The sequence below is a fragment of the Martes martes genome (assembly GCF_963455335.1).
Source record: "Martes martes genome assembly, chromosome: 6".
In the NCBI taxonomy this organism is placed as follows: Eukaryota; Metazoa; Chordata; class Mammalia; order Carnivora; family Mustelidae; genus Martes; species Martes martes.
Genome location: NC_137893.1, coordinates 80,610,649 through 80,634,977, shown reverse-complemented (window position 1 = coordinate 80,634,977; position 24,329 = coordinate 80,610,649). Strand labels below are relative to the sequence as shown.

The window sequence follows — 24,329 nt, the reverse complement described above, 5'->3', positions numbered from 1 at the left end:
AGTTATGCTATCCAGTATGACTATTTAAATTCAAGTTTAAATTATTTAAAAATTAAACAAAACCAGACACATAGTCACACTAGACATATGGCCATGTGGCCAGTGACTACCATAGTGGATAGAACAGAAATAGAACATCATCTTGGAAACAGAAATATCATCTTGGAAAGTTCTATATACGATGCTGTTTCATAGTGTTCTGTCTTCACTCTTTTTTTTTTTTTTAAAGCTTTTATTTATTTATTTGACAGAGAGAGATCACAAGTAGTCAGAGAGGCAGGCAGAGAGAGAGGAAGGGAAGCAGGCTCCCCGCTGAGCAGAGAGCCCGATGCGGGGCTCAATCCCAGGACCCTGAGATCATGACCCGAGCTGAAGGCAGCGGCTTAACCCACTGAGCCACCCAGGCGCCCCTGTCTTCACTCTTCATATTATTTATATTCCATCCACTTTCTCAAAATGCAAGTAAAACTCAAAATATTCAATTAAAAATTCATAAAATAAAATGAATTTTATGACCAATATGCTAAAGTCAAGTTATCAATTTCCCTTTAAAAATAAGACTCTTCAATATAGATGTTAAATAATAACTAGTGAAAATACTAGTTATTACAAAATAATTTTCAGAAAACTGTCAACATTCAAATCTATTCACATTTAAGGAATTATCACATAACAGAATGTCCTCCTTTACCTGTCTTCTGCTGATGTCTATGCTTCGCTCTAATTCCATTTTAGCAGCTGCCAATTCTTGATGATGACTATGCCGTAACAAATCAATTGCAGCTGCATGTTGATGGTTTAATTCTGAACGTAAGGAAGCTGGAATACAAGGGGAATAAAAACTGTCCATGTATTTTAGAAATATTATTGATACTTCACATAAAAATTATAGAAGTCACAGAATATTATTTTTTTAAATTAGGACACTTGTGTATGCCCATTTAGATATCCTAGACTATCACAGAATATCATGAATTTAAAGGTCATCTAGTTTTGGTAAGGATAAGAAAATTTTCAACTGCTCAAATGGATCAAGGTGTTTCATATAGGCTTTTGATTTGCCAGTAAGGTGTAAAAGGAGACAAATTTTTTTTTTTTAACTTTTCTCATTCACTATTGGAATACTAACATTTTGGAACTGAACAGTACTGTAATATATGTTCATTTAGGAAGCACCTTCCCACCCAGGTAAGAATTCTTCCACATAGTTCTGAAAGATGTTAAACACTGGCTGGTGAATGCTTTGATTTGTAAGTCATGAGTTTTATTTGAATTTGAGATTATTTGATACAATCCACATTTATTGCATGCCAGGTATTACACGAAGGGAGAACAAAATATAACCCTGTCCTAATAACTGCACAGGTTAGAGGGAAAGGCATCATGCCAGGAATTAAGTGGAATAGCAGAGATGAATATTAGCTATAATGAAAGCACAGTGGTAGAAGAATCCAGATGTCCTAGGAGAAGGAAATTGGGAATGCTATCACAAAGGAACTATCACAGTAACTCACTCTAAATCACTTGAGTAAGGTTTCTCCCAAGTGGAGAAAGAGAAAAGCATTAATGAGGAAGGGATAACATATGCAAAAGCAGAAAACCAAATCTACGAGGTAAACTGTAAAAAGATTGGTATGCTGGGTGCCCACAGAGCACGTGGTCAGAGTAGAAAGAAAATGGAGCCCAGTCTGAGAGAGTTTTAGCACAAAATGCTGTTGACTTTGAGTTCATGGTTCTCAATCTGGGATATATGTGGCAGTACATCTGAGGGAATTTTAGAGTACACATGATCATCTTCTGAAATATGAATTATACTTGAAGATTTTGAGGAAAGCCATTACTTTCACGTTAATACAAAAGAGATGTGAATAAAAGGCAAATTGTACATTTTAAAGCTAAAACATTAGACAACTTCAAAGAAATGCTGTGCTTGGAGCTAGTCATGTTAGGCTCTTCCTGAGACCTCCATGTAGGTTCAGTCTCCCTGGTGTTAAGGGCTACTTCTTTGGAAAAACTTGACAGGCACTGAGGTAGGACACGGGAGTCACTGAAAGATTTAAAGTTGGGAAGTCCAATGGTGAGATTTGAGTCTTAACAAAGATTAGCCAGATGGGAGTCTGGAGGGTGAACTGCAGGAAAAAGATCAATGAAAAGGTTGTGGTAATAACCCAGGTGAAAAATGATATGACCATGAACTGCGTATGACAAAAGGACTCAAGAAGAGAGAACAGATATAGGGAATATCTAAGTGAAGGAACTAACAGGATGTGGCAGCAGAAGAAAAGAAGTTAAACGCATCTTCTATCTTTCTGGGTTGGGCAACTGGGTAAACAGTAATACTCTAAATTAAAATGGGAGCCATAGGAATGGCAACACATTTTGGACCTGAGGGAGATGGTAAGCTAATATTTAAAAATGTAAAATTAGAATATCTAACTTCCTAATATGCCATAAGAAACAGAAATCTAATTCACAAGGAAAGCAGTTTGGTCTTAAATACATATTTGGAGTCACTAGCAAAACAGATGGTACTTAAAAGCCATAGCTGTGAATCCAAACAACCAGGAAAAGCCTGAAAACCAAAAAATGGACCGGAGCGCTGGGAACTAAATCCTGGGAAACTGCAATATTTAACAGATGCATGGGAAACAGGACTAGCACATGAGATTAAAGAGTAGGGAACAGAAAAGTGGGAGTGCAGTGGAATTTTGAAGTTCAATGGTGACCTCAGGGAGGGTAATTTCAATGGAATAATGGGGGCAAAATTAGACCTGAAGGATCCTGACAAAGGACTAAGTATCCAGAATACATGAAGAACTCTCAAAACTCAACAGTTTTTATAAACAATCCACTGAGAAAATATATACAGATGGCAAATAAACACATGAAAACATGTTCAACATCATTAGCCATTAGAGAAATGCAGAGTAAAATACACAACACAGTGACATCAAATGCTGGTGAAGATGTGGAAGAAAACTGTCACTCATTCACTGCTGGTGAGGATGTAAAATGGTACAGCCATTCTGGAAAATAGTCGGGCAGTTTCTTAAAAAAACAACAACTAAGCCTACAATCATCATATGACCCAGCAACTCCACTCCTGGGCATTTATCCCAGAGAAATGAAAATTTACACTTACACAAAACTGGAAACACCAGATGTCCTTCAGTGGGTGAAGGACAGCAACTGTCCTTCAGCAATAAAAAGGGACAAACTGCTGATACATACAACAACCTGGACCAATCTCTAGGGAATTATGCTGAGTGAAAAAAAGCGATCTCCAAAAGGTTACACGCTATTACATTTAATAACACTTTTTAAATGACAAAGATACAGAAATGGACAACAGATTAATGGTTACCAGGAATAAAGGTGGGGAGGAAAGGGAAGTGGATGTTGCTATAAATGGGCAACAGGGATCAACACAGTAATGGAAGTATTCTATGCCTTGATAATGTCAGTGTCAATATTCTGGTAGTGATAAGAACTATAGTTTTCGGGAAAATGGATAAAGGGCTCAGAGTTTCTCTTTGTATTATCTCTTACAAGCTGATATGAATCTATGACTATCTCAAAGTAAACTTTAATTTAAAAAAAATCATAAAAAGTCCTTTTGCCTGTAAAGAGGCATTGAAATCAAGTTTCAGTGGACTAAACAATAGTGCTAACACTGGGCCTGTTTTACTTCTCCTCACACAGCTGTGGAAAGTCTGTGCTTCCCATGGACAAGAATTTTATAGACTACCTCTACATTTGACTATAAGCTGCTTCTTTATAAAGATAGAGCAGCAGTTCATTTTTTAATTCTTTTTTGCTTAGCAGTTTCTGTAGCATGTAAAGAGGTATCCCACAAATGTATGATAGTCTCACTATGATTTTCACCCTAGCTATCTCAGTGGCTTGTAAAGGAGGAAAAGGAGAGAGCTCTGATGACTTGGCCTAGGGCTCCCAGCAACAGTAGAGACAATGAACTGGGTCAAATGGTTTTCCTTTTGGGGCCCAAAGTATCCACAACACTTTGTCTTTTTTATTTCCAATTCCTACTTGGAAAGGGTACACCACTGAAATGTGACAACATACAATAAAAACTCTTAAGAGAATTAGGGGAAAAAAAACAAACAAAAGGAAAATGAGATGGTAGGAATAAAAAGTTCTTGAACAACACCAAAACAACTCTTTAAATACATATGCAGTTTTCCTTCAAATCTCAACTGATCTCCTTATAAAAAGGGCAGTGATTTGATTACTTCAAAGATTAAAATCCCATTAAAGAAATATCTGAAAAATACCTAGACAAAAAGTCAGACCGGAACATGAGTTTTCTTCTAAAAACAAAATCCTGAAGTGGAGAATACCCATACGACCATCAAGTCTAAGGACATGTGGCTCCATGCCTATTTACTCCTTTCAGTCACTAGAGAATGGAAGGTCTGAATGTCCTGACTCCGTTTAGTCCCTTAGGGTAGGTAGAAGCACCAGTGAGTGTTGCTTACACAGCCAGAGTATGGGGAAAGTTGAGGGGACCTCACCTCACTGTTTCTGTTCTATCCATTCTACTCCTCCATACTCCCTCCACACTCACCTCTTCATCTGGTAACTTCAAATATACAAAACACTTAGATATTCATTTTGGTGTTTCAAAAATTAAAAAAAGCTGTGATTTCATACTGAGTTTTAAAGTAGAACATGCAAATAAATATGACAAGATTATAATCCTTTCAAAATACCAAGCATAGCCTTTCCTTCATCTTCTAATTCAAACCGAAGAGTCTGAAGTTCCTGTTCCATTTCTATCCGGAAGCCCTCCATTGATTCTCTGTGTGCATCTTTTAATGACTGAAGCTCTGCAGAATGTTTTTGTTGTAAATGATTTTCAAGAGCCTAAAACAGGAGAAACATACTCAAATTATTCAGGAAGGAAATGCAAACAAAATAAAAAATTACTAAAACTCAGTTATTAACATTTTTTTTTAATTAACATATAATGTTTTATTTGTTTCAGGGGTACAGGTCTGTGAATCATCAGTATTACACAATTCACAGCACTCACCACAGTACATATCTTCCCCAATGTTCATAACCCAGCCACCCTATCCCTCCCCCCACCCCAGCAACCCTCAGACTAAAAGAAATGCCTTAAGAAAAGGCATTTGTAATTCATTTTCAGGAAAATTAGATAAAAGATAATGGCCTTTAGAAAATAAATTAGTAGGGTCACTTCAGTAGAACAAGCCTTATGAAATCAGTTTAATTCAATATAGCATGTCTGAATTGGGATATGGGTGGGCCCCTTACCTAGGTTCCTTTTCAAATAAAGTCATTGTCTGAAGTTACCCGAGGTGGGTAAGCCACCTAAATTAATGCATAATTTCTCTGTGTGCACAAACTTAGGAAAAAGGAGAGGAGAGGGGCATTGATAAGAAAAGATCTGTTGATCAGAAAGAGATGGTGATGAGATGGCGATGGCTTTTACAACTGCAACCTTATCAAATGTTTTGTAGCACCTTTCTATAGGCATTTACAAACAGAAGCAAAGGTGTGAAAGTAGGTAACTGGAAAAGTAAACAAACGTCTCATGTGATTAGTTCTACAAGACTGACCAGAGGAAACATACCGCATGTCGCTGAGACTAAGAGAAGGTGTGTGGTCACAGGAAAAAAACAGAGCTCAGGGTACTTCAAATTTAGAGACTAATCTGTGCCAGGAAGGGTTTTTCTTAGCATAATCAGCAACATGACAGGTTTCTGAGAAAGATAGGGTTATATTTCTTTAACCATTACTCTAAAATACTGTTTTATAAATTAATATTTGGCTACTAATGCTCACTATTTCTAAAGTGTTTTATTTCTGAAAAATAAAGCCTAAGTTTCTTCAAATATAGCAATATAAAGGGCTTTTAGTTTAGATGTTAGCTTGGCTACCTAATGACAATAAAATTGCAGGTTCTGATTTCTTTTGAAACAGGATTCAGGTTTCAAAGAGACTGAATATATAAAATTAAAGTACTGACACAAGAGCTGATGTGTTCTAATTCACAAATGTTATCAATGAATAGGTTATTTACCATTGAGAGCTTATTGTGTGTTTATGGTCCATACTGAAGAACAGTTGACATAAAATATTAGGTTCAGCTATACAACATAGTGATTCAACACTGATGAACACTAGGAAATAATCACCATGGTAAGTCTAGTTACCATCCATCACCATGCAAAGTTATTACAATATTATTGACTACATCCCCATATCTTGTCTTATAACTAGAAGTTTGTACCTCTTAATTCCTGTCACCTTTTTTGCCCATCCCCCCACCTCCTCCCCTCTGGCAACCACCAGCTTGTTCTCTGTATTCATAAGTCTGTTTAGATTTTGTTTGTTCGTTTGTTTTGCTTTTAAAATTTTCTACATATAAGTGAAATAATGCAGTATTTGCCTTTCTCTAACTTATTTCACTTAATAGCCCCTAGGTACATCCATGTTGTCACAAATGGCAGATTTCACTTCTTTTTAATGGCTGAGTAACAGTGCATCACTCAGATTCCACAGCTTCGTTATCCATTCATCTATCGATAGACACTTAGGCTGCTTCCATATCTTGGTTATTTTAAATAATGCTGCTATAAATGTAGGGCTCCATGTATCCCTTTGAATTAGTTTTTGTATTCTTTGGGTAAATACGCAATAGTGCAACTGCTGGATCATAGAGTAGTTCTATTTTTAACTTCTTGAGGAAACTCCATACTGTTTTCCATAGTGGCTGCACCAGTTTACATGCCTACCACCAGTGCAAGAGGCTTTTCTCCACATTCTTGCCAACGCCTATTGTTTTCTGTGTCACTGATTTTAGCTATTCTGATAGGTGTTAGGGGATATCTCATTCTAGTTTTGGTTTGCATTTCCCTAGTGATAAGTGATGTTGAACATCTTTCCATGGGTATGTTGGACATTTGTGTGTCATCCACGGAGAAATGCCTGTGCATGTTTCCTGCCCATTTTTAATTGGATTATTTGTTTTTTTGGGTGTTGATTTATGTAAGTTCTTTATATATTTTGAACATAAACCTTTTGTCAGATATGTCATCTGCAGATATCTTCTCCTATTCAGTATTTCCTTCATTGTGCAGAAGCTTCCTTTTTTGATGCAGACTCAAGAATTTATTTTTGCTTTTGTATCCTTGCCTAAAAGGAACCTAGCTAGAAAAAAGTTGCTATGGCCAATATCAGAGAAATTACTGCTTGTGCTCTCTTTTAGGATTTTTATGGTTTCAGGTCTAACATTTAGGTCTTTAATTCACTTTGAATTTATTTTTGTATATGGTGTAAGGAAGTGGTCTAGTTTTCCCAATATCACTTGTTGCAGAGACATTTTCCCATTGGATATTCTTTCCTGCTTTCTCAAAGATTAATTGACCATATAACTGTGGATTTATTTCTGGATTTTCTATTCTGTTCCATTCATCTGTGTGTCTTTTTTTGTGCTAACAGTGAAATGTTCTGATCACCACAGCTTTGTAATATAACTTGAAGTCTGGAATTGTGATGCCTCCAGCTTTGCTTTTCTTTTTTAAGAATGCTTTGGCTATTCAGGGTCTTTTGTGGTTCCAGACAAATTTTAGGATTGTTTGTTCTAGCTCTGTGAAAAATGCTGTTGGTATTTGATAGGGACTGCATGAAATGTGTACTTTGCTTTGGGTGGTATAGCTATTTTAGCATTATTTGTTCTTCCTACCCATGAGCATGGAATGTTTTTCCATTTCTTTGTGTCATCTTCAATTCTTTCCTCAGTGTTTTAACGTTTTCAGAGTATAGGTCTTTCACCTCTTTGGTCTGGTTTATTTCTAGGTATCTTATTATTTTTGGTGCAATTTTAAATGGGATTGTTTTCTTAATTTCACGTTCTTCTGTTTTGTGATTAGTGTATGGAAATCAACAGATTTCTGCATATTAATTTTGTATCCCATGACTTCACTGAATTCATTTGTCGGTTCTAGCAGTTTTTTGGTGGAGTCATTCAGGTTTTCTCTATACAGTATCATATATATCAAATCATATCCTCTGCAAATAGTGAAAGTTTTACTTCTTTCTTCCCAATTTGGATGTCTTTTACTTCTTTTTGTTACCAGACTGCTGTGGCTAGGACTTCAGGACTATGCTGAATAAAAGTGGTGAGAGCGGACATCTTTGTCTTATTCCAGACCTTAGGGGAAAGGCTCTGTTTTTCCCCATTTTGGATGATATTAGCAGTGGGTTTTTCTATGTACAGCCTTTATTATGTTGAGGTAGGTCTCCTCTAACTTTGTTGAAGATTTTATTGTGAATCAGTGTTATACTTTGTCAAATGCTTTTCTAGCATCTACTGAAATGATCATGATTCTTATCTTTTCTCTTTTTGACATGATGGGTTTTCTGTATAAAATATCATGTCATCTGCAAATTGTGATAGTTTTACTTTTTCTTTATCAATCTGGATGCCATTTATTTCTTTTTCTTATCCAATTGCTGTGGCTAGGACTTCCAATACTATAATGAATAAAAGTGGCAAGAGTGGGCTTCCTTGTTTTATTCTTGGTCTTAAAGAAAAAGCTTTTTGCTAAGTATGAGGATAGCTGTGGGTTTGTCACATATGGCCTTTATTACATTGAGGCATGTTCCATCTATACTAATTTTATTGAGTTATCATAAATGAATGCTGGATTTTGTCAAATGCTTTCTCTGCGTCTATTGAGATGATCATGTGATTTTTATCCTTCATTTATTAATGTAGTAATTACTCTGATTTGCAGATATTGAACCATCCTTATATCCCTGGAATAAAACCCATGTGATCATGATGTTCAGATTTTTTTCAGTGTATTGTAGAATTTGCTTCATTAATAATTTGTTAACAGTTTTTGTACCTATACTTATCAGGGATAATGGAAATAAGGCCTAATTTTGACTAAAGAAACTTCCTTAACTTTCTGGACCAGACTGAGAGACTACAACTTACTGTATAGGCAAATTAATGGTTTTTAAAGGAATATGACTTTTTTGTTTTAACAATTTCTTTATAGCCTACCAGTTCTTAAAATTGTTCCACACCCAAATAAAGGATTAAGAGCAATCTATATCAGTAACAGCTACATATGGTGAAAATCATTGTTAGTAAAACTTCATTTTTCTATCAAATATTTATTTTAATTATCACAAGGTCCTTAGAAGAAACTGAAAAATATGGTATAAAGAAAGAAACTGAACCAAAATTAATTACACTAAGATTATGTCAAACTAGTGTTTTCATAAGAAGGAAATAATGGATATGGGGAGATTCTAGCATACAATTTAATTACCCCAATAATGTCTCTATTTGATTTAAATCTCTTTTGCATGATCTGTCCGTATCACTGCTTTTCACATAGCCTTTGGGGCTGTATATAGGGAAAGGTATCATTTTAAAAATGTCTCCAAATTTAATTTCATTGTGAATTTTGTATATAAGGGGGAAGAAGTGTAAGGAAAAAAATGCAGTATTAAAAAAAAATAAATCCTGGATTATGTAAGTGTCTTTTGTAGATCCAGCCTGAAAGAGGAAAATTAAAAACTTGATGAAAAACTATTATAAAAGTTCAAAATTATACTAAGTGATTACTGTGGTTACAGCTCAGTAGGACCATGCTATATTTATTTAACCGCTGTTAACTATATGACAAAGCAGATGGTGTATTAGTCTCATCATGAACTCAGCATTATGTTGGGAAACAGAAATAAAATGTTGGCCTTATTTTAACTGTGTAACTGGTGTGTATGTTTAATCATTCTGACCCCCAGAAGAAGTCAGATTCTAGAAAACACAATGAAATAAAGCAATATATAATTTGGAGGCAAAAAATGAATTCTTAAGAATTTGAAGGCTGGTAATTATTAGGCTGTTGGATTACCCTTGAACATATATCATATTAAACTTACTCTTTGTTCCTTTTCTTTTTCTTCTTCCATAGTTTGAAATGCAAGGACATGTGCTTCTTTTAAAGATTTATGTCTCTGTTGATGTTGTTCCTCTAACTCTTCAAGCTCTTGTGTAAGTCGTTGTCGTTCTTGTGTAAACTGGGCTTGCAGTTGCTGCAAAGAAGTCTGAGACTGGGAAAGCTGCATCTCCAGGTTCTGTTTCAGCAAGGAAATCTATGCCACAGAATGGTACACAATGAAGAATAAGTATAAGGCATATTTCACAAACTGCCAGTCTAAGGGAAAAAAGCATGTCAAAATATTAACTACGGTAAAATAATTGCCTTAAATAAGTATCCACTTAAAATGTTTAAAAATATTTCATAGACACTTAATATTTAGGTATCACCACTTTAAAATCGATCTTTAGTAATTATCCTAAAATATAGACTGTTTTAGTGGTATTAAGTTTGTGGACTCTCTAAAGAACACTGTAGCCCATGTTTAGGAATACACCTATTTGTTACAATGAACACCTTATGTTACATTGCAATAAAAATTTATAATATGAAATAAAAACGGGACAACAAATGTTAATGTATTTATTAGGTTATGGTTACCTCAAAGAGACAGTATAAAAAGCTAAACTGCTTATTTGTGAGGTGGTAAGTAAGGTTGAGTAGTTAAGAATGTGGGCTCTGAGTTAAAATCCTAGCTCTGCCACTTGCTCTATTAATATTTCACCAGGCTGCTTGAGTTGAAGAGTGTTACTATACACATAGTTCACTTAGAATGGCCCCTGACATGTAGTAAATGCTCAATAAATATTAACTAAGATTATTTGGGAATTTAAAAATTACTCTTTAACAGATTTATCCATTTATAACTTAGAATCCTTATGTAAACAAAAAGTATTTTCACTTTTGAATTCTGATTTAATTCAAAGTATCTGCAAACCTTCAAGCTTTTTTAAAAACCACAAACATCCCCAAATCCTCTATTTATAGCCTCGCAATGAGAGGTACTTTTCTTTAACTAAGGAAAACTAATCTGTTACTCCTTTTGTACACAGACATCACCCTTAAAATGTCTGCATATTATGTGAATATGCAGAATCAAAATATGAAACACTTGTATATGTATGTGTGTGTGTGTGTGTGTGTGTGTGTATATTTCACGTATACATTTGATATAACCATTTAATTTTATCTATTTCTCTTCTCATAAACAGGAAACTGTAACTTGGAATTAGATTACTCAACCATATTCTAATAGAAGTCTGAAGCTAAGGAGGACATAGGAGAAGCAGATAAAAGTTGTCAAATGTGTTCCAGTCAGTAATTTAAGATACATGTTTATACACAAGTAAAACAGTTTCTATGGCCAAGAAGGCTAAGGGAGAAAGGATACTTATAAAGTGAGTATATGTAAAGGGGAAAAGATTTTTTGATTGATGGAAGGCAGATATAGGATGCTTCAGATGTTTCACAAAGGAGAAAGGGTCTGGGTAAGAAAAAGGGGGAGAATCACCACAGATGCAAAAAACAAGAAGGAAAAATAAGGACAATATTACAGCAACAATTAAGGTCATATCTGTACAGCTGGAAGACTAAGACAAATAATACTATGTGACTTACCATTTTATGCAAGGAAAATCAGAATGAAATGAATATTAAGAACAACCCAGAAAGAAAAAGTAAATCATAAAAGGGTAAAGGGCAAAAAAAATGTGTGTTTGTGAACACTAATGTGTAATTGGTAGAGTCATTTTCTTCCCAGCTAGCTGGTTCTTGAAATAGAAAAGGCACCTGCCTACCCTACTCTCTTCCCAAGTTCAACCCTTGTCACAGACCCAGCATGGGGACCCATGTGACTGCTTTGTCTGTGGTGAAAACTTTTAAAAAACATATATGGGAACATCAGGAAAAGACTATGTTACATGTAGAATAATGACTGATATTGTCAAAGCTACTAATTGGCCCCTGGCTAAGTAGGGACTAAAATTCAGCCAGTGAACAAACTGCTCATGAAGCTGTCTACCCTGACACGCATTTGCATCGACTCAAAAGGGAAGGGGCATGTTTCTCCAATTTGCACACAGTGCTAGATGCACTAGTAGTAGCCCTGGGTCCAGTACTCTAGTTAAGTGTGCACTGAGGGATAAGCCAGTCAGTTCATAGCAGTGTATCTGCTGCAATACCCACTTCAAAAATTCACTGCATTTGTGGAATTTGAGCAAAGGCTGAGGATCATAGGGGAAGAGAGGAAAAATGAAACAAGAAGAAACCAAAGAGGGAGATAAACCACAGAGGACTCATAATCTCAGGAAACAAACTGAGGGTTGCTGGAGTGGAAAGGGGGTGGGAGAGGTGGGGTGGCTGGGTGATGGACACCGGGGAGGGTATGTGCTATGGGGAGTGCTGTGAACTGTGTAAGACTGATGACTCACAGACCTGTACCCCTGAAACAAATAATATGTGTTAATAATAATAAAAAAGAGCTCTTATATGTTAATCTGACTACAAGTGACTCACACTTTAACTATTTAAGGATGAAAGTTATGAAGAAATACAACATTTAAAATGAGGTACTATAGTTGTATAGTTATATATTGAAAATCAAAGCACACTTTCAAACCTCTCTAGCTTAAATAAAATATCCTTAAATATTTTACTTAATATTTTATACTTAATATACTTTACCGTGAAAGAATTCCAAAGTATATTTTTTCATTTTAGGATATAAGATTAATCTTTGCAACTATGCTGGATAAAACACATGCAAAAAGACATTATCATGCAATGTAGTGTTCAAATATACTTAGTTTAGATATTCTGTATTCTTAACTTTGAAAGCACACCAAAATAATATTAAGGCTATCTAAAATCTCTGGATTCATGCTCAAGCCCATTACATGAAGTATATGCAGAAAGCCTTTATCATGCAATACAGCATCAAAACTTCTTTGTTCACTTTATAAATAAATTAGTAGCACTGCATTAAATAGTCAGCCTTTATTCAACATGAAAATTACATGGCACTTTAAAACAGAAATAATGAGCAAAGCAATGTAAAATGAACTAATGTTTTATAGCTGTAATTTAAGCAGCTGAATTTAGTATATTTTATGGAAATACATATTAATATACAACTTCATTAATTCGAATAAAAGAGAACAAAAATAGACTATGTGTCAAATAGTTTGGGCAATCTTGGTCAGTACTTTTCTTACAAAATTATAGAAAGGGATTTGCTGACTAAATGAAAATGGTTGTTCAAATTATATGTTCAAAGTACGTAGTATATGTATTAGTTTCTATACATTTGTTCTAATTTTAAATGTTAATGTTTTTTATTTTGTTGGTTTTAAATAAACCAGAAGAATCTTTATTTCAAAAAAGAATTTTAGTCCTCTTTTAAAAATTCTTACCACAGGTGTTTAATATAAATTTTATAACATATTCTACTGATTGACAGATATGAGGTACTTTGTAAATAATTTTAAAGGCCAAAAGTAATTGCCACTCTGTAAAACACTGATGTCTTTTTGAAAATAGTGTTGTAAAATTTTCAAAAAGATGAAAATTAAAATTAAAAACATATGGATACATTTTTGTAGAGAAAGGAAAGCTTTACCTATTTCCTACAGTCAGTTTCACAAGGATTCTGTCCCTTCACAGTGGTGCATGAAAAAACACCCTCAAAATAGACAATGAATCAAATCTGAGTTACTGGATCTGACAGGATGTCAACATGGGACATGGAATTACGTTAAGCCAAAATATTTATCATTTTTGACAAGAAAGGTCAACGCAAATTCTTAGAAAGTCTAACCATATGATATTCAGTTCAATACTTTCAAATATATAAGGCAACATTAAAAACCACTAACAGAGGCTTGGAGGACAGTAAAGATAATTTATTACTATATCAACAACTTAGATAAATGTTCACGTAAAATGTTTGAAGGTCCCTGAATATTTTTATTCCTTTTTCCCCCTTTTGAACCACTAATTTGCTATTTTTAAAGAGTCTAGCTAAGAAAATAAATTTAAGTGTAGGGTAATTATGACCATTCTGAGAAAATTCTGAATTGTTCATAATTTCTTGGTATTTTTCTAAGAAAACCTATGAAGTGAGTTTATCAATTAAGAACCACAACAATGCCTACTTAATGTCTGTAAGCTATTTTGGTAATATGTTCCCACTCACCCCTTCATTCTTCGTTGAAAAAAATTAGAAAACTTTTATAAAGGACAAAGGTATCCATAACCACTTGTTTTTTAGAACAAGACAGTCTGTAACAGAAAACTTGCATGGAAGGCTGGGAAAGAATGTGTGGAAGGGGTGGGGAGATGCTCACCCTGCTCAACAACACTGACAAGATGGTATTTAGTTTGGATGATGACAGAGTAGAAGAACCGATCCTCAGTGACTATGTTACAAAAGGAAATTAATTAATGGGGATTTCATTGTGTCACCAACTCCTTTTACTTTTTTTGTAAGAGATGATTCTAGGTGTTCCCATTCTAGTTACTAACAATTAACTTCAATTTAAGGTTGTTTTTTCATTTATAACTACTCATTTATAACTATTTAAGAAAATGTAACTATGTTGTCACAAGTATTCTGAAATACAATTAATTCTGATAATAACCTTATTTAGATTCTTACTCCTACTCCAATTAGTACATATGGTTTATATACAGTGGTTCTGGTTTAATATAGTGATCATGCCCAAATTGTTACTATATGTGAATTTCTTTTTTTTAATATGTGAATTTCTAAATGTAGCCTTATGTCACCAACATTGAAATATCTTTGCTGCTTATTTTTAAATATATTTTTAAATGGTGTTAAATGTATTCATGTATTTATTTTTTAAAGATTTTATTTTTTTAAGTAATCTCTCCACCCAGTGTGGGCCTCGAACTCACAACCTCAAGATCAAGAATCCCATGCCCCACTGATGGAGACAGCCAGGTACCCCTTTGTTCATGTATTTCTAATTATTTTTTACACAGAAAACAAGGTTTAATATTAAAAGTAGATAAAATGTTTTCTTGTATAGTAGAAAGAATTTAGAAAGGTATGACAAAATAGTTTCACTCCATAACATCTCCCAACTCAAGCTTTGATTCTCCTAAGACAGGAGTTGGCAAACTGTAGTCTGTTTTTGTAAATTGCTACTGGAACATGGCCACCCAGATTCACTTGCATATTGTCTATGGCCACTTTCATCCTACAACAGCAGAGTCAGTAGCTGCCAGAGAAACCGTGCGGCCCACACTGCCAAAAGTAAGTACCATCTGGCCCTTGACAGAAAATGTTTGCAGACCTCTGCCCCTGGATATCAAGAAAAATATTCAAGGATGTTCAGCTCTGTTATTTTTAAAGAACAGCTTTGGGTATGGTAAAAATAAATCTCGGGGCGCCTGGGTGGCTCAGTGGGTTAAGCCTCTGCCTTCAGCTCAGGTCATGATCCTGGGGTCCCGGGATCGAGCCCCACATCGGGCTCTCTGCTCAGCGGGGAGCCTGCTTCCCCTTCTCTCTCTCTGCCTGCCTCTCCGTCTACCTGTAATCTCTGTCAAATAAATAAATAAAATCTTTAAAAAAAAAAAACCAAAAAACTTTCCTCTCTTCCTTTGTTAAAAAAAAATCTCATTTTCTCTCTTCATATTGCATATGAAAAATTTTAAATGCGTGTTTACATTGGAATATTACTTTGAAGCTTAATTTCTACATATTTAAGGACAATAGCTTTGCCAATTCATAGAAAAGGGATTTGCTTCATTTCACTTAAATCTCTTAATAGTTACAACTCAAAATGTAAATTATGTTGGGAAATCACATGAATCTTCTCAACTAACACCTGTTTGATACTACTTTCTTAAAAAATAGTTCAACAAAAGAAAAGCAAATGTACATTTGCATTGTTACAACATTCAACTAGTTTATAGTTTTCAAAAAATATTTTTAAAGTAAACATTTAAATAATGAATTTTTATTCATGAGAGGTAAAATCTTGCTTGGCTCTATAATAAAAATATACTCATTAATACAATGTGGTAGATGTATGGGCATACACAAACGAATGGCTGAAAGCTTTTGTAACCCATATACAAAACATGACTTACTGAATGCAGAAGTGTATTTTTTATATCATAAGTTAAAGCTTTAAAGCAGTGATGATATTTATGCAAAATCAAAAGTGCAACATGCCCTTGTGTACAAATTGTAAGTGTCGCTCACTTACATTGTTGATAGATTTATGCAAAGCTTCACCCAGAGAGTGCCGCTAGGAAGAAAAAAAATCAAAGGAATAAAGGGAAACATTCAGAAATCAACTAAGTGAAAGAAAGAGGGATATAAAAGGGAGAGTACAACACAGGACATTATTTATAATATGCTCAAGAAAAAATAAATTGAAAACAGTTCCGAGAAAGGAATTAGACAAAAAAAAATTAAGACACACAATCTAAATTATCTGTAGTCCCTTAAAACAGTAGCTGATGTTTGTGGGATGGCAGACTTACCTATGCAAAATACTGAAGACCAGTACATATAAATCAGAGTTCAGTTGAAAAGATAATGGTTATTGAAGGATCTAGAAGAAATATTAATGTTCAAAGTTGCTCCCAGAAATCTAAAGCTTTATCCTTAGTACTGATATAGTATGCTCATGATAGATTTCTCAAGAGAAATGAGCAGATGAGAACTCAAACACTAACTTGATTGTCTGCATAATTTGGAGGCCAAAAATATTTAATCATTAAAAATATATGAATATTTAATAATACTCTGATTTTATACTTGGGGGAAAGAAAGAAGAGATGCCTCTATAATCCTATTTTCTAGGATATATTTGGCAAAATTATTTATGTTCTGGGTTTATTTTTCAGAAGTTCATTGCAATTTTGAGTGTTATAAAACAACTGGGAAAACCCACACCCTCTCTTTCCCCAAATATGGGGGGAAATGTGATTTCACTTTTAATTGCCTCTTTTTTTTTTTTTCTTCCCAAAAATAGAAAATAGTATTTTAAAGCTATATTAGTAATTTAAGTAGAAAAGTTCCTGTGAAATAGTTTTTGCTTTGGACATTAATCAAACTTTCAGACAGAAAATAATCCTTTTTTTCATAATGTGATTATTCCTTGGTGTGTTAGAAACTAAAACTTGTTATCTGGTAAATAATTTTTTACTAATAATTTAGACTAATATAAGATGTAACTTAGGATATAGTATACTAGTTATATAATTTGAGAGAAAAGATTAATTTCTACCTAGTTATTCTAAAAGTGCTCAATTTAAAGTTTCTCATATATACTACATAAAATTATGTAATGCATAATGTACATTTTATATATACATACACTTTTTCTTTTATATATATTAGTTGTATTAATTCTATGTACTTTCTCTTTACGCTTTCTCATACTTAATATTCTTTATATACTAATAAAACACTTCTCCAGACTTCGCAAAATTTATGAAAACCTAAGGGATTTTTAGTTGTGTTTTTTTGTTTTTGTTTTACCTCTTTGTATTTCTCAGAACTGATGTCCTCATACTAGAAGTTAATTTAAAATGTATGGCATTTACTTATGAAGCAGATTTTATTTTTCATTCTTTAAGTAAGGTACCATCAGACAAAAATATGTGTGTTACTTAGGATTCCTGAACTAACTGATGAAACTAGGTTAATATGACAGATCATAAAGTGGCATGCCAGGTCTTCCCTTAGGAATTCTAGATCTTAGATTTAAAACAACAGAAGTATATTAGAACAATTGGAATCTAAACTCACAGGGGCACTGCCTCCATCAACTCACTGTTACAAGCTATGGAAATAGCTAAACCAAAAGGAACGGTCCTTGAGTGGTGACCTGGGGTGACTCACATCACAGACCTGGCTGTGGCAGTGGGGAAATGCACTAGCACTATGGGGTCATGACCCTTATTGGTTAATATATAAATGAAGTAAGATTTTTTTCATTTAGGAAGATCTTTATTGGAGTACTACTAAATTGCAGGAAATATCTTAAGTAGATACAGAGTGATACAGAAAGTTGAATAAGACAATAAAACAAATATACAAAAAACAATTAAAAAATAAAGAAATAGTTGATAAAAACTATGATGGAAAAAAAGATTGCTTTGATAGAAAAATGACTAGAAGTGATACTGGGTTAATCGTAAGAAAACATCTGTTGGAAGAAGTGACATTTCAACTTGGAATCAATGAAAAAGCCAGCCACAAAATGTGATGATCCTGGGTAAAGTGTATCCAGGCAAATGGATTTGCTAGCACAAAGACCTTGAGGTAGAAGTGAGCTGGGAGTGAGTGGATGTACGTGTGTGTGTGTGTGTGTGTGTGTGTGTGTGTATGTGTGTGTGTGTGTGTGTGTGTTGGGGAGGAAGGTTTGTGAGGATGATGATATGAGATGGGTGATTTTTGCAGGGGCCAGATGGCTCATGGTCTTAAAGGTCCATGAAAACAAAAAGCCTTAATTCAATGAAGTACCTTGAGAGCATTTTAAGGAGGGGAATGGCAAGATCTGATCATTCATAAAAGATTACTTTGAGTGCTATGAAGAAAAGTGAAGGGAGACTATGAAAATGGTGTCTTGGCCTACTGTTTACTATGGGCGATGGAGGCAGATGAAGCTGGGGTGTTTTGGAGGCGGAATAAACAGGATTGAAGGATTACATGAGAGAGAAAGGAAAGAGAGAAATCAAGGATGATTCTTCAGTTTTTGTTTTGGTAAAACAAGCAGTGCCAAGAAGTGAAGATGATGGGTTGGGGGATGGTGACTAGGAATCAGTATTTGAGTCAGACATGCAGAATTTGAGATGCCTATTAACCAGCCATGTGATTCTGAGTTCAGGTGAAGATGTCAAGGCTAGAGATTTAACTTTGGAAGTCACTAACATTTGGATGGTATGTATGTCACAACTCTAGATGGGATCCCCTAAGTTGAAAGAATACTTGCTGAACTAAAAATCTGAATGCAAAAATATTATTTGGCAAGCATTCTATATGAGCAAGATCCATGTTAGTAAAAACCAATGCCCTATATAATAGTCAATTTGTTTCAAAACATCTTAAGCTTGTCAGTTTCTGAGATGAGTGAAAAGGGCCTCAGCACATCCTCTTCAACTGACAGCGCTCAGATACCTCAACATAGAAGGCTTACTGAATGTGTTTCAGGATTTTTCTTGAAGGATGAATATAATCAGACTTTCACATAAGTTAGAAAGCTAACTAAAAAAGTTGCTGCACTTAATTAGAAATTTAGAGCTTTGTTTGGAAGAAACTATGCTCTTAGGAGTCATCTCACTGTTCTAAACTTGAGTTTATTCATTTAGAAAATAGCACAGGGTTTTACATGTTTGCAATTTGTAAACATATCAGTATATACATATTGAAATCCATTGAATTACCAGCTTTTAGAGAACAAAAACTATATCTTATTCAGAGTTTGTATCCAAAGTGCCTAATGGTATGTGGCAAAAAGTAAATAGGTCAATAAAGGCTTATTTCAAGACTACATGAATGATACAGACTTTTATTTAGTTTTTGCTGCTCCCTACCTTACTTTTCCTCTCCCCCATAGTAACAGAAGCAGCAAAGGGAAAATTTCAGTTAAAAAGAAAAAAAGTTATTTAGAAAAAATACATACATCGGTATCATGTAGAAATTCTGTAGACAAGGCCAATAGATTTTAAGGCTTAGAAATGTATTCTCAGAGAAATGAACTAATGAGTATACCAAATATACTAAATATTTATCCAGAAAATAATCTGAACAAAGATTGCCTAGAGGGAAAAATATTCATTGAATGGCACCTAACTTGTCCCAGTATAGTCTATTCTCCATACTGTAACCAGAGTTCTAAAATTGTAACATTTGAATATTTCACACTCCTGATTAAAATCTTTCAATAGCTCCTCACTGCTCTTAGACCAAGTCTCAGCAAAACCCCAAGTGATCCAGTCTGCCTACCTCCCCAACCTCGTGGCTCTCTGCTCTCTAAGCAAAGGTATTTGGGGGCTGGGCTGCCTGAAGGCCTTGCACATATGTCCCCTTCTGCTCAGAATGCTATCTCCTTCTCTTCTTGGCCTGACTCCTGCTTCTCTTTCAGGTCCTAGGTAAAGGATCCCACAGTCAAAGAAACCTTCCCCAAGTTCTCATACTGTGTTAGATCCCCAGGGTACACACGCTGTGTACCACAGTTGTAATGAGTTAATGTGTCAAACTATTATTTCTATTTGCCTTCCTTTCTAGATTATAAGCAATGAAAAGGCAGAGATCATTATGACTCCATTATTGGTTTAGCACACTGTATGTCAAATCGGAAGCACTAAATTTTTGACAAATGTCAGATGCCATCAAATGTCAACAGAATAAAATTCTCATTACTAACACAAGAAATGTCATTTATTAAATTTTTAATTTCCTTGAAATAATATTACACTGATCTTACACTGCAATTAAGGTAAAATATGTTAAAGCTTAATAAAATGTTCTAAAATTCAATATTTAATATATAATATGGTAATTTTTAAAAAGATTTTGTTTATCTATTTGAAAGAGACAGACATAGCAAGAGAGGAGTGGGAGTGAGAGAGGGAGAAGCAGGCTTCCCACCGAGCAGGGAGCCCGATGTGGGGCTCAATCCCAGTACCTTGGGATCATGACCTGAGCTAAAGGCAACCGCTTAATGACTGAGCCACCCAGGTGCCCCTATAATATGGTAATTTCTTAAAGCAAATGATGTAGTCTTTTTAAAATATTAATTACAAGGTTTCCTAATATCTACAGAAAAGTAACCAACAAACCTAAGTTTTAGAAGTGAAAAATCACAATTTAAATAATTCTCCTAAAGACAAAAAAATTCATGAATAATTGTTCAATATTTAAACTAAACTAGTAATAACAGGCATATAATAAATGAAATTAAGGTGAAGACAAACTAATATGTTAGATAATTCTTAATGCTTTTCTCAAATAACTTTATAATCATATACCCAGTGAACCCTTTCAGATCCCCAATGCTTTTTTTTAGTATTTTGTCATTTGAAATTAGGAATATGCTAAGTTGATTTGTTACTACAATGCTATCTAAATGTTTGTAGGTATTTTTCAGGTGTGTTCTGGGTATTACTACTTTTTTTTTTTTTTTAAAGATTTTATTTATTTATTTGACAGACAGAGATCACAAGTAGGCAGAGAGGCAGGCAGAGAGAGAGGGGAAGCAGGGTCCCTGCTGAGCAGAGAGCCCGATGTGGGGCTCGATCCCAGGACCCTGGGATCATGACCTAAGCCGAAAGCAGAGGCTTTAACCCACTGAGCCACCCAGGTGCCCCTGGGTCATACTACTTCTGAAGGCACAAACTGTTACCTACAGTATTTTGCAGAACAGATATATACTTAGTACACATTAATAATTCCCCAGTATTTTAAGCATCTCTTTTTAAAGCCAGTGTAGATATCACTGTTCTATCTCTTCACTCTCTTCTCCTAAAGGTACCAATTTAAGAACTGGATAAACTTATTCTAAAAAAGGAAAATTTTTTAGATTTTTAGATTTGCAAATAAATTTAGAAAACAATTTAGTGCTGTTAATCTTGGGGGAAAATCTCAAGAGCAGGAACTCTAACAATATTAAATCTGATAAAAGAAGATAAAATACAGTTAAAGTAAAATAGTATCATTAAATTTTTTTGACTGTAGATAATTTAAAAACAAGCTTCCATATTTACTGAGGAAAACACTGCATATTAACTTTGAATCCAAGAACGGAAGTATGAAGAATAATGGATGTTGGCTGGTTTTTAGTAGACTTTAATTCCATTCCACATTTTCTGGGGTCCTATCTGCAATTCCCACTCTCTGTTCTAGCCACTTTCTCTCTTTCTCCATATATCATTTCCCCTCAGTCTTTCTGCTTTTTCTTTGACTTCTCTTTTCCTTACTCCAGTCATCTCTTTTCCCAGGGCTGAGGCTGGATCTCTGATGTTTGTTCTACATGGTTTCCTGCTCTCCTAATTTCTACAGAGATGATTCAGAACTGGAGGTCAGCTTCATTGATCTCCAGTCACTGCTCAGGGCTCTGTCAAGGTCTTTAAGTTAGCTGGGAAGAGCTGATTATTCCAGCTTACTTTCTAATCCCTTTACCTCCGAATGCATCTATTCTTCCATTAAAAAGTATTATTGTTGGGGGCACCTGGGTGGCTCAGTGGGTTAAGCCTCTGCCTTCTGCTCGGGTCATGATCTCAGGGTCCTGGAATCGAGCCCCGCGTCGGGCTCTCTGCTCGGCAGGGAGCCTGCTTGCCCCCTCTCTCTCCCTGCCTACTTGTGATTTCTCTCTCTGTCAAATAAATACATAAAATCTTTAAGAAAAAAAAAGTATTATTGTTATTCTTTTAAAACAAACATAAAAACTGATGTACATATCATCTTCTTTCAGCAGGTACAAATGCAATTTCTAAAGAGAATTCCTTCCTTCCTAACATCAAACTTAATTTAAGAGTTAAGAGATGGAGGTAGCAGAATGAGCACTGAACCAAATTTACTCCGAATTTTTGTGACCTAAATAGTGTAGGCCAGTGTTATTGAATAGAATTGTAATTGAGAGCCATGTGTGTAATCTAAAAAGTTTTTAGTAGCCACATGTTTTTAAAAGTAGATTTTTAGTCATATATTTTACCCAATATATCCAAAACATTATCATCTCAACATGTAATTATAGCTTATAAGTATATTAGTGAGACATTCCATCTATGTTTCGTACTAAGTATTTGAAACCCAGCAGACATTTCACAGTGACCTCTCAATTTGGATGAATCTCATTTCAAGTGCTCAATGGTTGTGTGTGGCTAGTAGCTATCGCCTTGGACTGGTCTAGAAATCAGAACACAGTCTGCAACAGCCTGAAGAGGCAGGCTTCTCAGCTGCTCTTGACCAACAGCACTTATTTTAATCTCTAGTGCTTACTCATGTCATTGCCCTTTCCAACTGAGTGTGAAAATTCTAAAATCTCCTGTGATGAAGAATCAGTATGTCTAAAACCAAACTTACCATCTCACCACCCCACTTGCCCCCAGTTAAGTGGTTCATGACCTCCCTGTCTCAGATAATGCTCTTCTTTTGATTATTCTGGCTTTAAATCCTGAGTTAATTTTAACATTTCTTTCTCCTTTAGCAAAGTATTCCATCAAATCCCGTGATTTGTTCCTTTATAGTTTCTCTTGTAGTCTCAGTGAAATAAACTTAATTCAGGTCCTAAATGGGTAGAATTATTTGTACTTCATGTATTTGACAACTTTGTCTTCAGTAACTATGCCTCAGTTTTCATACATTCCATTCAACAACTACTGAGTGCTTACTATATGCCAGGCAGTTTAAGCAGCTGGGTATGCAATTGTGAACAGTACAGACAGAGATCCATCTTTCACGGAACTACATTCTAATAGGGAAAAGTGTCAGTATGAGGCTATGTAGAAATATATGTTTTGAAGAAACACAATGCAGAATAAGAGGACACAGAGTGATGGAGGGTGCTATTTTAGAGAAGGAGGCTAGGGAAGATCTTTTTGAAGAGTTAGGATTGAGCAGAGAATTGAACAAAGTAAAAGAACAAGCCATGAAGATCTGGGGAAAGTGGATTCCATGTGGAGGGACTGGCAGGTGCAAAGGCCCTGCGATAGATTAAGTTTGGGGTGTGTGTGTGTGTGTGTGTGTGTATGTGTATGCCAGGAACTCCAAGTCTTCCAGTAGGATTACAGAAAAGGAAGGAAAGAAGTGACAGGAGATGATGTTGGCAGGGGACAAATCATAAGGCTACTATAGGCCATAGTAAAAGTATGGATTATAACCTAAATGTAAAAGGTTGAAGCAGGAGAGTAACATGATCCAACTTAATATTTTAAGGGCATTACTCTGGCCGGTTGAGAAACAATATGTAGGTGGGCAAGAGAAGAAGCAGGACGATCTGCAAGTTCCATCTGCAGCGTGGGAGAGAACTGCAAGTAGCTTGGATAGGGTGATAGTGGAGGAAGTGCTGGAAATGGGCAGATTCTGGGTGTACTTTGAAAGCAGAGCAGCAGGAAGTGCTGATGGACCAGCTGCACGTTGTGACAGAGAGGAGTCAGAGAAGGCTGAGCAGTAGACAGAGGGCAGTGTCTAGGAGGAGCAGTCTAGCTTAGGTTGAGGGGTGATGATTGGGTGCATGATGTATATTCACGAGTTCTGTTCAGACATTTTGGATTATCTAATTGAGATGTCTCAATTTCAACCTCACTTCAATATCACAGCCATATTAAGCTGTGATAAAATAAAATAAAATAAAAATTTCAACATGTTAGTCTCCTATCCATAACCTTACTGAGTGAACT

At 35.1% G+C, this 24,329-nt stretch overlaps 1 protein-coding gene across 3 annotated transcripts in view; it reads right to left on the bottom strand.

Moving 5' to 3' along the window:
• FAM184A (family with sequence similarity 184 member A) overlaps positions 1 to 24,329 on the bottom strand; it is a gene marked incomplete at its 5' end in the record, with an annotated part of 116,312 nt that overhangs the window by 15,317 nt on the left and 76,666 nt on the right. For all 3 annotated transcript variants that reach the window (XM_080806859.1, XM_080806860.1, XM_080806861.1), the window contains 3 exons: positions 692 to 819; positions 4,731 to 4,884; positions 9,949 to 10,161. In XM_080806859.1, the coding sequence (XP_080662985.1) occupies positions 692 to 819; positions 4,731 to 4,884; positions 9,949 to 10,161 (495 nt within the window). The remainder of the gene's footprint in view (positions 1 to 691; positions 820 to 4,730; positions 4,885 to 9,948; positions 10,162 to 24,329) is intronic.